This window comes from Geospiza fortis, unplaced genomic scaffold (genome assembly GCF_000277835.1).
Source record: "Geospiza fortis unplaced genomic scaffold, GeoFor_1.0 scaffold485, whole genome shotgun sequence".
Taxonomy (NCBI): domain Eukaryota; kingdom Metazoa; phylum Chordata; class Aves; order Passeriformes; family Thraupidae; genus Geospiza; species Geospiza fortis.
Window position 1 is genome coordinate 235407 of NW_005054457.1, and position 11952 is coordinate 247358.

Genomic DNA, 11952 nt, shown 5'->3' on the forward strand with positions numbered 1-11952 from the left:
GTCCCTGCACCTGACCATGAGTGGAGCTCCTGCAGGCCCTGCTGGCACTGGCAAGACAGAGACCACCAAGGACCTGGGCCGTGCCCTGGGCATCATGGTCTACGTGTTCAACTGCTCCGAGCAGATGGACTACAAGGTGCTGTGTTACCCTAACGTTTCCTGAAAAATCCCTTCATCAGGATTTTTTCCTCCTGGGAAGATGAGAAGCCTCAGCTTCTCTGTGTTTTGGTCTTCTGGAATGTGGTCTGGAGATTGTTTATCTAAACATGTAAATTATTTTTACTTAATAGCCAATCACAGCCAGCTGTGTCAGACTCTCTGAGTCAGTCACAGGTTTTTATTATTCATTTCTTTCTAGCCTTCTGATATATCCTTTCTCTTTCTTTAGTATAGTTTTATAATATAATGATATGATATGATATAATATAATATAATATAATATTATAAAGTATAATATAATGTAATGTAATATAGTATAGTATAATATAGTATAATGTACTGTAATATAATATAGCATAGTATAATATAATATAATATCATATCATATCATAAAATAATAAATCAACCTTCTGAAAACATAAAGTCAAATTCTCATCTCTCACCTTGTCCTTAAAACCTCCCAACACCACTGTGCTGCTTCCCCCAAACTGGAGCTGCTCAGGGCCCCTGGAACCTGCAGGGTGGGAGTTACCCAGCTGGGCTTGCTCTGATCCATCCCCTCTCCTCTCATCCCTGCTGCCTCCCTCCCTGCTGAGCAGCTTTTTCTCCTCCTCCTTCTTTTTGTCTCTGAGACTTGCACAAGGCTTCTTGAGGAGGAGGAGAGCTGAACTGTGCTCTCTGCCCTGCTCCACCTTTCCCTTCCCTTCTGGAGTTAGATTCCTCATGAAATTCTTCACAAATTCTATCCTGTTCAGTGGAGACTGAGGCTGTGCTGATCCATTCCCTCTCTCCAGACCCATAGGACACCTGTCCCAGGCATGGGGACAGAGCTCTCCTGGTTCCTCAGGATCCTCTGCTGGTCATGGTGCTGATCCCTGTGCTCTCCAGGGACACTGGCTTTGGTGGCCTTGGACCATATTTTATCCAGCTGAGGTCTCTCATGGATGTGGGGCCATCAGTAACTCAGCCCAGGTGACCTTTGGATGGAACCAGAGTGCAGAGTTGTCTAGAGAGGGCAATTAGCAAATCGAGTGGCAAACTGTGCAGAGCTATAAATATTATAATTGAGTTGTGCCTGCTGCTCCCCTGCACTTTCTAAATATCCACAATAGACTGTAAATTGCTATAAATAAACAGGCAGGGAAATCAAATCCATTTTTTGCTGGAGTGGATTCCGTTTGTGATTTCACTCTTGTAATTTTGTTTTATTTTTTTTTTCTTTTCAGTCTTGTGGGAATATTTACAAAGGCCTTTCCCAGACAGGAGCCTGGGGCTGTTTTGATGAATTTAACAGGATCTCAGTTGAGGTCCTTTCAGTGGTTGCTGTACAGGTAAGTGGAGAAAAGCTTGTGGATAAATACAAGCCAGCTTTCCTTCCCTCCCTCCCATAGGGCCAGAACAGAAGGATTTGAGTCTTGGGGAACTTCAGTGCTGAAAATTGAGTTGCTAAAATATTAAAGTTCTTCTGGTCCCCAGTGTCAGCTGCAAGTGCAGATTTTGGGATCTCAGTGTTTGACTGAGGTGCTGAATTCTTCCTAGACCCACTTTGGGGCTTGGCATTGCAGAAATGAAGGTCTAGAGCCCAAGAGTTTCTACACTTCTTTAAATGTCTTGGTCAAAGGAATTGTTCTGAACCCCTCCACTAACTCCTCACTCTCATCTCTCTTCGTCTCATCATTGTGCCTCCTCTGATGTCCCAAAGAAATCCCAGGCAGGTACAGGTGTTTGCGTGTCCTTCCCTCTCCATTTCCCTTCCATCAGGCTCTAGCTTAAAGTTGTCATTGAAAAGCGTCTTTGAGGATCTTAAAATAAAAGGGGAAGCTGAACAAAAGAAGCCCAGATATGACTCAGCTGCTAATGATTCCCTGGCTCCTGGCTGGAGCGTGGTGTCTGAGCGAGCAGGGCTGTCACTCCATCATCGCCTCTGCTGCTATTAGAGGGTAACCATGGTGATGGTTAATTGGCTGCCTTAGTCATGCAGCTCCTGTCGATGTGGGTCCTTACACTGAGAAACTCCCTTCATTGCTTTGCTTTAAGGTGGCAAACAGGTGAGTTTAGGGCAGAGATAGATTCCTCCCCGACGAAGTGGTGTTAGTGAGGAGGTGAGCTGGCTGCAAGGAGCTGCTCCCTAGGGAAGTGGGGAAGGAGGGTCTGGCTGTAATGGATTTGAATGGGAGGTGGGCGGTGAGGTGACCTGGCTGTGTCTGCTGTTTAGGAAAATGATTTTTGTCACCCTGATTTTTTCAAGATTTTCTAAGCCCTCTGATGTTTACTTTCTTGTAACGAACTTTCTCGCACACTTTCTGTAAATAACTTATTGTTTTGCATTCTTTTCTGAAGGAGGAGAAATTTGATGGACTGCTGGTTTGTCCAGTGTCATTGGAGAGGTGGCACTGTCACCCTCCAATCCACTCTCACTTTTGGAAATCTATAAATGTTGGAGTCAAAAATTAAAAGCGCTCTTTTTTACCTTGGAGAGCTGCATGTCCACATCATTTTATTTTGTGTCCTACAGCAACAGTTTTTTACAGAAAGAGTGATAAAGTACTGAAATGATCTGCCTGGGGAGGTGGTGGAGCCACCATCCCTGGATATGTTTAACAAAATATTGGATATGGCACTGGGCGCCAGGGTTTAGTTGAGGTGTTGGGGCTGGGTTGGACTCAATCTGAAAGGTCTCTTCCAATCTGGTGATTCTGGGATTTTGTGACTCACTCCATGGGAATGGAAGGTGAGCAGTGAGGTGGTCTGGTTGTAATGGACCTCTTTGGAAAGTGAGGGATGAGAAGAACAAAGATGCAATCAGACAGGTAGAAAAGACCAACCAAGTGTCCTGTGAAGCAAACTCTTGGAACTCTTTTCATTTTGACTGTCCAGTCTCTTCAGCCCTTTTCTGCTTTATCAGAGTTGGATTGTGGCGGGAGACACACAGATTTACCCCAAACAGTGTAGAAAGCTTTATATGGTCAGTAAAAACCCAGACCAGAGCAGTGATAATCCCCACTCATCATAGGCCAAGAGCAGGGCGGGCAGCAGTGCTCTTGGGGGTTTCATAGCTGAACACCAGCACTGAGTACTGCCCTGGTTCCCAGGTGAAGAGCGTGCAGGATGCCATCCGGGAGAAGAAGAAATCCTTCAATTTTCTTGGCGAAGACATTAACTTAGTCCCCTCAGTTGGGATTTTCATCACCATGAACCCTGGTTATGCAGGACGAACCGAGCTACCTGAGAATTTAAAAGCTCTCTTCAGGTGAGTCAAGATCAGGTTTTGTGACCTGTGTGATAAAACTGGCAGAAATTGTCTTTTGGAACATCCAGGCTTCATTTTCTTGGGAAATTCACTGGCATTGGGGATTCACAGATGGTTTCAGCCTTGTACTCCAAGCCTGGATCAGGGAATGCAGGGAGGACAAGGGAACTCTGTCCTGTGCCATGGGAAAGGCAGTGGGGGCGGACTGGGAGAGTCTCCAGTGTCTCACTGGAGAGGACCTGGAAGATAAAGCTACAAATCCACTGCCCTCAAGCTCTGTAGTCAATGCTTGCTCTGCAATCCTTTCCTGCCTGTCTCCCTAGGCCCTGTGCCATGGTTGTGCCGGACTTTGAGCTGATCTGTGAGATTATGTTGGTGGCCGAGGGCTTCCTCCAGGCCCGGGCCTTGGCCAGGAAGTTCATTACACTCTACCAACTCTGCAAGGAGCTCCTGTCTAAGCAGGTGAGCCCTCTGCTGTGCTCTGGATCCCAAAAATGAGGGATTGACACTCTGCTCTGGATCCCCAAAATCAGGGATGTGACACTCTGCAATGACCTTTTGAAACTGCCCTCCTGGAGGATCTTCAGGGACCAAAGCATTTGACCCAACTGCATTAACCTCACTAATTTTTGAATTTGAGAGATTTTTCAAAAGCCTCAAATGCCACCATGATTGGGGCAGTATTCAGTGACCCTTTGCTTTTTCTCTTAGTTCCTATTGATTCTCCTGCCTGCAAGGGGTTCATGATGATTTTTCCTCTCTTAGTCTAACTCAATACTCCTCTGTCATGTCAAGTGTTGACCATTTAAGGTCACCTCCAGTGCAAAACCCTGGTTAATCAGATTTTAACTTGGCATTGTCCGCATAGATCAAAGCTGGGGTGAGTTGAATCAGGACTCCAGATGGAAAACCTGATCTTGGCTGTGCCAGCATGAGCTGGGGTGGGTTTCTGCCTTCTTGCAGAAACTTTGTGCTGTGCAGCTGGAGGCCCTGTGGGAGCTTTGGCCTCCCACACAAAGCAGTAAAGCTGTTGGGCTGTGCTCTACAGGGTCTCAGTGGAGCACAGACAGAAGGACTTGCTTGTTGGATTCCTTTAGGATTCCTTTCCAGCAGTGTCCTCCCTGCCCCCGCTTGGTGGACTGTCCCCAGGACCAAATGCCCCTGGTAACCTGGTGATGGAGAAATATGAGGGTCTGAGGCCTCAGAATGGGCTAACAAGCCTTTCACCTCAGTAGCTCCTGCAAATCCAGGGCTCTGGCAGGCCTTGCTTAACCTGCACAAAGGCCAAGGGTTTAGGGGAAAAAATTCCTTAGGTCTCCAGAGTGCAAGTCCTACTGCTGAGTTAGTGCCAGCTCTGAGCCCATGTCATGGCATGAACAGCTGAATTATTTGACTCCTTAGAGTTCTCCCTGGTGGGAAGCTCACCTTGTGAAATGGACACTCAGGCTGGTGGAGGTGTCTGGCCACGACACAAATAACAAATTTGGCTGCATTTCCATTGCTGACACCTCTGGCAGCTGGGACTGCTGGTTTTCACCCTTGCCTGGGCATAAACTCACCCCTGTTTTTATTTCTTTCTTTCTCTCCCTCGTGCAGGACCACTATGACTGGGGTCTGAGGGCCATCAAGTCAGTGCTGGTGGTGGCCGGGTCCCTGAAGCGCGCGGACCCCGAGCGGCCCGAGGAGCAGGTCCTGATGCGCTCCCTCCGCGACTTCAACATCCCCAAAATCGTGACAGACGATGTGCCAGTCTTCATGGGGCTGATTGGGGACCTGTTCCCTGCCCTGGATGTGCCTCGGAAGCGCGATCTGGATTTTGAGGCTGTGGTGAAGGAGGCTGTGCTGGAGCTGCGGCTGCAGCCCGAGGACAACTTTGTGCTCAAAGTAAGGCCAAGGGATTTTCTGCTCTGTTGTGGTGGTGTGAGGGTCCCCAGGATGAGGTGAGACATGAGAATTTGAGTCCATGCTCTCAGAAGGCTGATTTATTATTTTATGATATGATAGTAATTATATTATATTTATAATATATTTTATATATTTTACATATTTTATAATATATTTTATATATTATGTATTATATATTATATTATAGAAATTATATACTAAAACTATACTAAAGAAAGAGAAAGGATACATCAGAAAGCTGGAAAGGAATAAAAAAAACCTGTGACTGACCAGAGAGTCTGACACAGCTGGACTGGGATTGGTCATTAAGTAAAAACAACTCACATGCTAGGTAAACAATTCTCCAAATCACATTCCAAAGCAGCAAAACAGGGAGAAGCTGAAGCTTCCCAGGAGAAAAAATCCCAGTGAAGGGATTTTTCATAAAATATCATGGTGACACTGCTCTACCTGCACCATCATCAGCTCAGCTGGGTTTTCTCAACCATCTTTGCCTCTTCAAAGAGGGCTCTGCACAATCACAGAATTGTAGAATGGTTTGGGTTGGAGGGGACCTTAAAGGACATCTCATTCCGACCCTGAGCCATGAACAGAGATAGATTTTGCCCATCTGAATTTCACTTTGGTGTGTCTGTCTGAGCTCTGGGGGTGTTTCCTCAGGTGGTGCAGCTGGAGGAGCTGCTCAGTGTCCGGCACTCCGTGTTCGTGGTGGGGGCTGCAGGCACAGGCAAGTCCCAGGTGCTGAGGTCCCTGCACAAAACCTACCAGAGGATGAAGCGCCGGCCTGTGTGGACAGACCTCAACCCCAAAGCAGTCACCAATGATGAGCTCTTCGGCGTCATTAACCCAGCAACAAGGGAGTGGAGAGATGGTAAATGTCCTTTCCTGGCTGAATTTGGAGATAAAAAGGATATTTTTAATGAAGATCCTGAGTGGATGATGGGTCTCTGTGTGTAGATCTCACAGCCCGGGTGCTGCTCCCAGCTGTGTGAGGGTTTGCTGTTGGAAGGACCTGTAGAGTGTCACAGCTTTTTGGGAATTTATCTTTTTGCCATAAGGATAATTATCATATTAATTAACATCAGTGCTTCCCAATTTCTAATTGAGGCAGGTTGTTTTTTAGGGCTAGGTTGCTGATGGGAGAGAATTCCCTCCTGCCCTGTGCTGTGCAGTGGGGCCCCCCAAAAATTGGCATTTCCAGGTTTCTGTGGCTGGACACTCCCAGCAGCATTTGAGAGGACACTCCCAGCAGCATTTGAGAGGTGTTTTTCCACTGAATATCCCTGCCTGATCTCCAGCACGCGGCGTTTGCCAGGCTGTTGATCCTGATTGCTCCTGAGGAGGATGAGACGAGCATTTAAGACCTGCTGAAAGATTACAGAGATGCAGAGTGCAAACGTTGGCTTGTGACTAATCCAGAAAGGCAGCTTTGATTCCCTGTGTGGCTGTTCTGGGAGCTGAGGGGGAGGTGAGGGAGGACAGCTCCATAAATCATCCTCGGCCAGAGGTCTCCAGGAGAAGGAGCTGCCACCACCTCCCCTGCCCCTGCCACCACCCCTCCTGCCCCCTGCTCCGCTCCAGTGCCAGGGTTAATTTATTTTTAATTGTGATTGGAGACCCTAAATCAAAGTGACAGAGGGAAGTGTGGGATGTAGCCAGCCCTCTGCAGAGAGAGCTGCACGTTGGGGATTGTGGATCAGGGGCTGTGGGTGGCACTGGACAGCAGGAGAGCCATTGGCAGGTGGCTGCCCAGTGTTCTTAATCCTCTAATATTTCAAGGGAACTTACAGGGCTCCTCTCTGATGGCTCAAGGCAGATATTTTCTGCATTAACCATTCCTGGAAATGTTGTTTCTTGGTGCCAAAGAGCAGCCAGCCCATTTTCATCATGGCCTGACAGGAGAGGATGTGTCCCCTTATGAATCAGCTCCTCCTTTTCCTCTTCCCGAGTTCATTCTGTCACTCATTTCACTGCCAGCAGCTGGGAAGTTTGCACACCTTACGTGGAAAAAGGCCCCAGAAGGAAATCCTAAAAGTGTTATTTGTAGAACCAAACTCTCCTTTCAAATCCCAAGACCCCTCTGTGGATGCCCGAGGTTGGGAGAGGGGCACTTCCCTCCCGCTGCTGCCGTGGTTGTGATGCTCCCAGGCAGGAGCTGCTGCTGGCACTGGCAGGGCTGGAGAGCTTGCCAAGCTGTGTCCAGCGTGAGGAATAGAGCCCAGGCAGAGCCAGGGAGGTGTTATTTATCTGTGACCCCTCTGTAGCTGCGTGGCTGAGCTGTTCTGCACAAGCTTTGCTTGGGTCGTGCAGTGCCACCGGCGGCTCCTGACCTGCATCACGAGGGAATGGCTGGTCCTGGAGAAACAGAAAGCATGCCTGTCACAATTCTCCAGGAGAGAGGCTGCTTTTAATGCTTGCCTGATGTTCCTTCATGCAGACCAGCCTTTCCCTAGGTATTTCCTCGTGTGGAGGAGAGTGATGGTTTTGTGGAGCTCTCATTTGCCCTGCAGTACTTCTGCTCTGTTCCCAGCTTCTCACTCTTCTTAGCATTCATTATTTACTCCTCTTGAGATTCTGTATATTCTCTGTCTCCTTGATTTTACTGACATTTTGTTCTGTCACTCAATGTCAGTCTGGGCTTGTTCTCCCCTCAGTCTCACTAAAGCCATGACCCTGTGTTTAAAGCATCTTGATTTTCCTGATATACTTCAAGCCACAGGAAAAAAAACCCCAAATATAAGAATTTCCAAGGCATATTTAGATGGTTTTGTCTGCATTATGTAGTTTGTGGGGTTTGTTTTCTCAGAGAGAGTATCTGCTCTTCATTTTTCCTTTGTCTTATGGACTTCAGTGGGAATGAAGCTCATGTAGGCCCACAGTCATTCTCGATGATAATAACTCTGATAATATTTTTTTTCATCAAAGCAGATATCATTATACAGTATTATTTATGTCCAGCTGCAAAGAGTTATGAATGTTGAAGGGGAAAGCATAATTTTTAGGAAGTTGCTGGAAAAATCTGTTAGAGCAGGTGACAATTTCAGTGTTCATCAACATATTCATGTCACCCTCCCAGGACTGTTTTCATCAATCATGAGAGAGCTGGCCAACATCTCACATGATGGTCCCAAGTGGATGGTGCTAGATGGAGATATTGATCCAATGTGGATTGAATCTCTGAACACTGTGATGGATGATAATAAGGTAATGGTCAGGTAAAGAAGCAGGTATTCCTTGTCAGGGGTGATTCAGCCTGGGAGAAATGCAGATTGTAATAACATCTCCTGGAATAATGCAGCTGTGTTTCCTCAGACACACCAAACAATATTGCATAAAGGCAATGGTGCATGAGGGAAATAACTTAGAGCTTGTTTTCATTGGAATTTCCCTTTTCTGGAGAGGCGTGCATGTGAGTAATTGCAAATGTCCTGATCATAACTTCAGGCCCTTTAGAAGTAGGCTAGGTACATAATTCTGTCTTTTCCCCACCCTGAGGAAGTGCTTTGGATTCTGGGTTGTGGAAGAGAGAAGGAGCATTCTGTGCCTGTCAGAAATCGTGTCCTGGCATCACAGAATGGGTTTGGGCTGGAAGGGATCTTAAGGCTCACCCCATCCCAGCCCCTGCCATGGGCAGGAACACCTTCCACTATCCCAGGCTGCTCTAAGCCCTGTCCCTTGGGCACTGCCAGGGATCCAGGGGCAGCCCCAGCTGCTCTGGGCACCCTGTGCCAGGGCCTGCCCACCCTCACAGGGAACAATTCCTAATTCCCAATGTCCCATCCATCCCTGCCCTCTGGCACTGGGAGCTATTCCCTGTGTCCTGTCACTCCAGGCCCTTATCCAAGGTCTCTCTCCTGTTCTCTTGGAGCCCCTTCAGGTACCAAAAGGCCACAATAAGGTCACCCCAGATCCTTCTTCAGGCTGAACAGCCCCAGTTTTCTCAGCCTGAGAACTCACAGAGCTGCTCCATCCCTCTGCTCATCCTGGTGCTTCCTCTGGGCTCTCTGCAGCAGCTCCAGCTCCTCCCTGTGCTGGGCCCAGGGCTGGGGCAGCTCTGCAGGTGGGATCTGTCCTGGATGGAGCAGAGGGGCACAATCCCCCCTTGTCCTGCTGGGGCTGCAGCCCTTTGCTGCTGTGCCTCAAGGAGCTGGGCTGGGCAGCCAAGCCCAGCAGTGCCAAGTGCTGAACACTTGTCATTCCTGTTCCTGGCAGAGCTTCAGGCTGACTGACTGTCTGTCTGTCTGTCTGTCTGTCTGCAGGTGCTGACCCTGGCCAGCAACGAGAGGATCCCCCTGAACCCCACGATGAGGCTGCTGTTTGAGATCAGCCACCTGCGCACGGCCACGCCGGCCACCGTGTCCCGGGCAGGTGGGTCCTGCTGGGCTGCACCTGGGGCTCTTAGCAGCCCTTTGTTGGCCAGCCTTAAGGGAAATATAGCTTGGATATCAGGAAAAAGTTTTTTACAGAAAGGATGATAAAGTTCTGGAATGGTTTGCCCAGGGAGGTGGTGGAGTCCCCATCCCTGGGTGTGTTTAACAAAGCCTGCATGTGGCACTGGGTGTTGAGATGCTGGGGCTGGGTTGGACTCGATGATCTTGAAGGTCTCTCCCAACCCAGTGATTCTGTGATTCCTTGAAAGCTGCCAGGCTGGGAGCACAGCTGCCTGTGGTGTGCAGGGAGTGTTCCTGAAGCTCACAGACACACTGAGGATCCTGATCTGCCATCGTCTTGGGGGCGTACTCAGAGTGTTCCCGCTGCTGCTGTGGGGTCATGCCTGCAGCACTGCTGAGAGAACTCTCCTGCACAGCTCTGTGTGTGCCTGATGAGGAGAGAGCAGCCTCAGTCCCAAAGAGCTTTTGGGGCAGTGCATGAGAACGGGGAATGAAGGTGACCCCTGGTGTCTGGTGCCCAGAGCAATAACATGGCTCAGGCAACACCACTTTCCAAATCTGGGGCAGGGTCATGAGAGTTTCCTGAGTTCCATCTCTTCACTGTGAATGTGTCTCCTCTGCAGTGGGGCAGGTAATGAGGGACCAGGTGCATTTGACAGGGTTTCAGTTGTTTCAGGGAGTAGCTGAAAGTTCTTGGTGGAAAAAGGGAGAGCCCCTGCTGTGTCCTTACCCTTGTCTCTTCTCCTGCACCTCAAGGGATCCTGTACATCAACCCCTCAGACCTGGGCTGGAATGCCCCGGTGAGCAGCTGGATTGACCGGCGGGAGGTGCAGTCGGAGAGGGCCAACCTGACCATTCTGTTTGACAAGTACCTGCCCGTGTGCCTGGACACCCTGAGAGCCAGGTACCCCTGCAGGCTGCCTGTGTCCCCTCAAGAGGGCAGGGGGTTGTGGTTAGTAATTGTTGTGGTGTGTTTGTGAGGGTCCTCAGGACGAGAATTGACTCCAAGTTATCAGAAGGCTGATACATAATAGAATAGAATAGAATAGAATAGAATAGAATAGAATAATCTACTAAAACTACACTAAAGAAAGAGAAAGGAGACATAAGAAGGCTAGACAAGAATGAATAATAAAAAACCCGTGACTGACCAGAGTCCTGACACAGCTGGACTGGGATTGGTCATTAATTAAAAACAATTCACATGCTGGGTAAACAGTTCTCCAAATCACATTCCAAAGCAGCAAAACGGGGAGAAGCTGAAGCATTGGGTCAGTAGAACAGATTTCAGACCACTGCTGAAAGGAAGAGTGGAAGATGCACAGCAGATCCTCTCCCCACATCTCTTCCTGCCCCTTGGGGCTGAGGAGGAAGCTGGTGTTAGTGTGGCTGTGAGGGTGGGCAGGCCCTGGCACAGGTGCGTAGAGAAACTGTGGCTGCCCCTGGATCCCTGGCAGTGCCCAAGGCCAGGCTGGATGGGGCTGGAGCAGCCTGGGACAGTGGAAGGTGGCGCTGCCCATGGCAGGGAATTGGAATAGATGACTTTTAAAAGTTCCCTTCTAACCCAATCTAGTCTATGATTGTGTGATTCTCCATCCTCTGCTTGCTCTCCATACCTGCAGTTTCATAAAAAAAAAAAAAAAAAAAAGAACAAAAGTCAATGAAGAACTGAACCTGGGCACCATCAGCCCCAACGAGGAGGTGTCAGGAGGAGCTGCTTGAGTGCAAGTCTCGCTCCTTGGGACAGGGAGTTGGGAATCTTGTTGGGGAGCTGCTCTCTGGGAGCCCAAACTTTAAAGCTGTTGGCAGCAAAGCCCATCAAGCATCTCCAGCTCTCTGTGCTGAGCAATTGTCAGCCCGTGAAATCCCCAGGATTAGCTGCACCAGCCCCGAGCTGAGTATTTTGGTAGCTTGCTTAATTCAGAAATTGTAGAACCAACCTTTCAAATAGCTCTAATTACTTTATGGAGGACTTCAGTGCTGCTACAATATTAGTTTGGAATTCTGTAAGTGTAGCTTAAACGAATGTAAAATGGCAAGATGAAAGGTTTTATTTTATTACTCCTCTATTTGACCGCTTTTGAACTCCTGGCGCTCCCAGGAAATCATCGCCTTCAGCAACTCCTCCATTTTACTTCTTTCAAGAGGATCAAAGTTTTTAAATGCCTGAAACTTCTGATTACTGTTATTATGTGTGTGTGTGCCAGTGCCAGCAGGGCCAGGCAGAGGATGGGGGTTCTCTTCTTC

The 11952-nt window shown here is 48.5% G+C and overlaps 1 protein-coding gene across 1 annotated transcript in view; it reads left to right on the plus strand.

Annotated features, from left to right (window-relative positions):
• DNAH9 (dynein axonemal heavy chain 9) overlaps positions 1 to 11952 on the plus strand; it is a 55508-nt gene that overhangs the window by 25231 nt on the left and 18325 nt on the right. Inside the window, 9 exon segments of the mRNA XM_031062697.1 lie at positions 3 to 136; positions 1386 to 1490; positions 3252 to 3409; positions 3733 to 3871; positions 5006 to 5293; positions 5975 to 6185; positions 8391 to 8518; positions 9574 to 9682; positions 10462 to 10609. Of these exon segments, the coding sequence (XP_030918557.1) occupies positions 3 to 136; positions 1386 to 1490; positions 3252 to 3409; positions 3733 to 3871; positions 5006 to 5293; positions 5975 to 6185; positions 8391 to 8518; positions 9574 to 9682; positions 10462 to 10609 (1420 nt within the window).